Source organism: Lathyrus oleraceus, chromosome 2 (genome assembly GCF_024323335.1).
Source record: "Lathyrus oleraceus cultivar Zhongwan6 chromosome 2, CAAS_Psat_ZW6_1.0, whole genome shotgun sequence".
In the NCBI taxonomy this organism is placed as follows: domain Eukaryota; kingdom Viridiplantae; phylum Streptophyta; class Magnoliopsida; order Fabales; family Fabaceae; genus Lathyrus; species Lathyrus oleraceus.
The window spans coordinates 342,224,859-342,229,695 of NC_066580.1; the positions used below are offsets into that span (position 1 = coordinate 342,224,859).

The following is a 4,837-nucleotide window of genomic DNA, read 5'->3' on the forward strand; positions in this document are numbered from 1 at the left end:
CTTCTTTCTCAAATTCCCCCTTTCAATTTTTCCTCCTTCATCGATTTTCCTCTTCCAACATTTTTTCTCTTCTTTCTCAAATTCCAACTTTCAATTTTTATCTTCAAATTAAAAGGTATTTCAAGAAGGCCCAAATTTTTCATTTTCATTTTTCTATTTTTTATTTGTTAAATATTGTGTTGATTTTATTTTTATTTTATAACTAACATTGTTAAAAAAATTCTTCAAGATTCAATCATCAAGCTCAAGATTCAAGCGTTTTTCTCATCTTCATTGAAGTATTTAAGCATTTTTTTTTCCAGATTTAAATATATATATTAGATTGTTTGTTGTTGTTATCGTAGGATAATTTTTTTAAAACATAATTTTACTAAAATAAATATATAGTTAATCCACAAGTAATTTATTAAAATATTTGAATAGATTTTTTTTAAAACAAAATGTTATTTTTCATAATATATTATTCTATTTATATATTATTTTTAATAGTTTTTTATTTTAAAAATAAAATTATTTTGTAACGTGATATTCACTTCACAATTTTACCACATTAAAATCACGTCGCAACTCATTGTAACATTTTCTGCCTTCACTGCTACTATTGAATTACAACATATATAGTGAGAACATTTGTCCAGAATATTGTGTCATAAATATCACGCGCTACACTATTTCGACGTGATTTTCACGTGACAAAATTGCGACGTGATTTTCATGACGCAACAGAGTTGTCACACGAATTTCTGCCGCGTGAAAATTCATGTTGCTAAAAATGTGTTATGAAGTGATTTTTCACGTTGTAACGTGAATATCACGTGATTTTAGACGGTTTTGATAACAAAGTAATATAAATAGAAAATTATTATTATTTTATAATAAATGATTTGATGAATATTTTTAACTATTCATTCATATTAAGCTTTTTTTTAACGTGGTTTAGGTAAATAATAAACAATTCTTGCATCGGAAAGTTTTGACGGATTAATGAAGTTATATATTGAAGCTTTGCCCAATATGTAGGTATATAAAAGTCATATATAGAAAGAATTTTTTAATGCATTCTAAGGAATATTTTTGCATTTTAAAAAAAAATTAAAATTATCCTAGCTAACGTGTTTAGGTTTATAAGAATATTTTCCCTACCCTTATATGTTAATTCAATTTGATCTTATAATCATTCAAATTTATTCAATCACTCGATCTATAACTATTTATAAAGAGGATACATGATTTTGATATCTATTTTCTATTCTATAATTATCCTTCATTAAGATTCTTATTTCACAATTAATATATAAAGTCCACTTTACCACAGAATAACCATATGAAAGTTATACGAAAGATATGACCAAAGTAAAAACGGTTCAAATGTGGTTTGTCCTGCATTTGAATAACCCTATCACACATAACGTTTACTAATTATAGTCTGAATTTTTTTTACAAAAAAAATAACGTAAAATCACTCCATTTTTATGAGTTTTTACCAATTTCATTTCTATTATTTTTTCCTACTACAAATGAATAAAATGTATCAATTTATGTATTCTTCAATTAATGATTCACCAAGCATTATGAATGGAAAGATATTTATCTCTTAAATTTAGTAAGATTTAAGTAAAAAAATTGATGTACTGTTTTTTGACATTATTTTACATTGATAAATTGTGCACATTTAATTCTATTCATAGTTTATTTGTATTTCTTTTAGAAATGATACAATAATTAAACATGTAAAAATATCTATTATTTTTTATTTTAGATTGTTTATCACAAATTTTATTTCATATATAATTTAAATTAAAATAATATTAAATAATATATATATATATATATATATATATATATATATATATATATATATATATATATATATATATATATTTATTTATTTATTTATATGTGTATATATTAAAGAAAGTGGATTAACAACATGGATAAACATAAAATTTTCATTTTATCAAAGTGAAATCAAAATCAAAATTAAAAACATTATAGAATCAAAAACCACTTCGGATTGAAAACACCGGAAAGGTGTGATTGGGAGGTCGGGTAGAGCTACATAAGTCAAACAGATTCCTTCAATTTAGGGTTTGAAGTAAATATATTTGACTAAATTTACCAACATTTATTTTGGTTTTTACTTTTATTAAAATAAGAAGAAAAAAGAATTTGTTTATAAAATAACGTAAAAAATATAAAAACTACTTTTTAATTTTCATCTTATTGCTTAGTTGAGTGGAGGGAAATAACTTTTCTAGTGTTTTACAAAAGAAAAGAGAAAAACACACACACATAAAAAAGGAAAAGTTAAAATACTAAAACACCAAAATAAGATAAATAAAGAATTGGAGATGAATTTTCCTATAAAGAAGAAAACAAAAATAAAATAGAAGATGAGACATATACCCATGAAATCCTATATGCACAATCAACATGTGTTTCAACGAATTATATCCATGTAACCTATAAGTTATTTTTAGTATATGATATAATAAATTTCTATAGATATATGTCACATATACACACACAAGATTAATCAACTATCAGTAAAATGTCGGTTGTATATGACACATTTTTTAGTGATTTATTGTGAAGAATTCTTAATATACAAAATCTTAAATTTATATAATCATGGATTAAATATCAACACTTTAAACATAAAACAAAATTAAGTTATTTAAATATTTATTAAATCCATTTAATATATTTATTAAATATTTGAAATTTTAAATAAATAATTTAAAACAAAACAGAAAATTAAAATTAATATCCTTTGTTGTAAAAAGATTGAACAGTAATTAAAGAATACTTTTCCAAATGATGTTAAGGCTTGTTTGTTATAAAAAAGATTTAAAAAAAAGATTTTAAAAGATTTCAGTTTTTTTAAATATTTTTTTAAAGTATGAAATTGAAAGTTTGTTACAATTAATATCTTTTGCGATAAATGAGAAGTTTGTTTCAATTTTTTATTATAACATTTTAAGAGATAGTTTTAAATAAAATAAAACTTTAACTGAGAAGTTTGTTAAAACAACATCCAGTAAAAGATATATCCCTAGATATTAGAAGAGACCTATCTACTCCTCCAAGTAGTTGGCATTAAATATCGTAACAATCGAATCATATACATTTACACACAACTGCTTCCAACACAAACCCTTCTTCATCCTTAACAACATCCATGTCCGACAACATCAAACCTTCTTCCTTAGAACCATCCATGTCACATAACACCAAACCTTCTTCCTCAACAGCACCCAACACTAACCCTTCGAACACACAACCTCGTAAAAGACTTATCATCAAGCTCAGTTATCCTCCTGGTTCAAGAAAACGCGATTCAGATTCTTGTGCCACAGATGAAAACAAGAGAAGGAAGATTCAAGATTCTGTAAAACCAACCGTATCCTGTTATTGGGTTGATTCAAATTATCAAACCAAATCAACAGTTTTGTCTCAACCAAAGAGTAATGGCAATGTTGTTGAAAACAAAAAGATCATCAAGAACCAAGTTTCCAACACGACACCTTTGTCTCAACCAAAGGATAATGACAATGTTGTTGAAGACAAGAAGATGATCAAGAACCAAGTTTCCAAAACAACACCTTTATCTCAACCAAAGGATAATGACAATGTTGTTGAAGACAAGAAGATGATCATGAACCAAGTTTCCAAAACAACACCTTTGTCTCAACCAAAGGATAACATGAAGGATTCAACAACGAGAGGTAAAGAATGTGGGTTGAAGAAAGCGATGGAGTGTGTTAAGAGGAGGCAATGTTGGTTGATATTGAAGAGGATGTTGGTAGACAGAGATGGTTGGGATTTGAAAGATCCTCCAAAAATAGCAAAGTCTGATAAGTGTAAGATAAAGGCAATAGGTTTGAAGGAAATAGAGAGAAAAATGAGGTTGTATGCAACAGAGGATGAGTTTGCTAGCGACATGAGGCTTGTGTTCTCTAATGCAATGGTAACGTATCCTCCAAGGAATCATATTTACCAAATTGCAAAAAAGTTTAGTGACACTTTTGAACACAAATGGAAGTCATTGAAGGATATGTGGGAACTTGAGGATACAAAAAGAAGCAACATTCACAACAGTACAAGATACTAAAGAGAGCTTATATTCTGTTTTCAATTGATTTTATTGTATAAAATGTTTTTGAAAGACCAACATGTTTGTCAATTAATGTATTATTAGTTTTCAATTCTGTCAAGTTATTGTCAAGCATTCTAAGTAATTGCTAACTTAATTAGAAAGGAGGAAAAAATACAACACTGTCACATCATAGTCTAATACAATTTTTTCACTATTGGTTACAATACATAGTTTTTTTGAATGTCAAAGGTACAAATTAGTGTTGAAAGATTTTAACATGTTTTACTAAAACATAATTTTAATATTGTTTGTATAATTAATTTCTTGAGAAAGTTCATAATTGTATCATAATGTAATGATAGCAAAACTTGAGTTATTTTATTAGAAAGTTAATAGCAGTTAGATTACATGTAACTGTGGTTGATTCATATTGCAAGGAGATTTGTTTTTCGTAATTAAAACAAGTAGTAAATGCTTCAAATTACTTCTCTTTGGAAGTATTATTGTAAGTAGTTGCTTCTCTCCATGCACAAGGCAACAATATATTACGTCACTACCATGCACTTGCACATAAAGTTAAGACAGAAAAATTAAGTATGCTTAAATTGGGCCATGGTATTAATCCTAACTTATTCTCAAATATTAGATGAACGAGACTTTTGATATAAATCATCACTTACTAAATCCATTTGAAATGCATAAATGGACAAAATATTCTCAGAGAACAAAAATTCAGTC

The 4,837-nt window shown here is 26.2% G+C and overlaps 1 protein-coding gene across 1 annotated transcript; it reads left to right on the forward strand.

The window, feature by feature from the left end:
* The first annotated feature begins 3,181 nt into the window (after nucleotides 1-3,181).
* On the forward strand, nucleotides 3,182-4,114 carry LOC127123161 (transcription factor GTE12-like). The gene has a single exon (XM_051053409.1). It carries the CDS (start codon nucleotides 3,182-3,184, stop codon nucleotides 4,112-4,114), a length of 933 nt encoding a protein of 310 aa, XP_050909366.1.
* Nucleotides 4,115-4,837: the final 723 nt, after the last annotated feature.

What these genes read in the sequence shown, in the direction of transcription:
- LOC127123161 (XM_051053409.1), top strand. Translation starts at nt 3,182, where the DNA reads ATGTCCGACAACATCAAACCTTCTTCCTTAGAACCATCCATGTCACAT.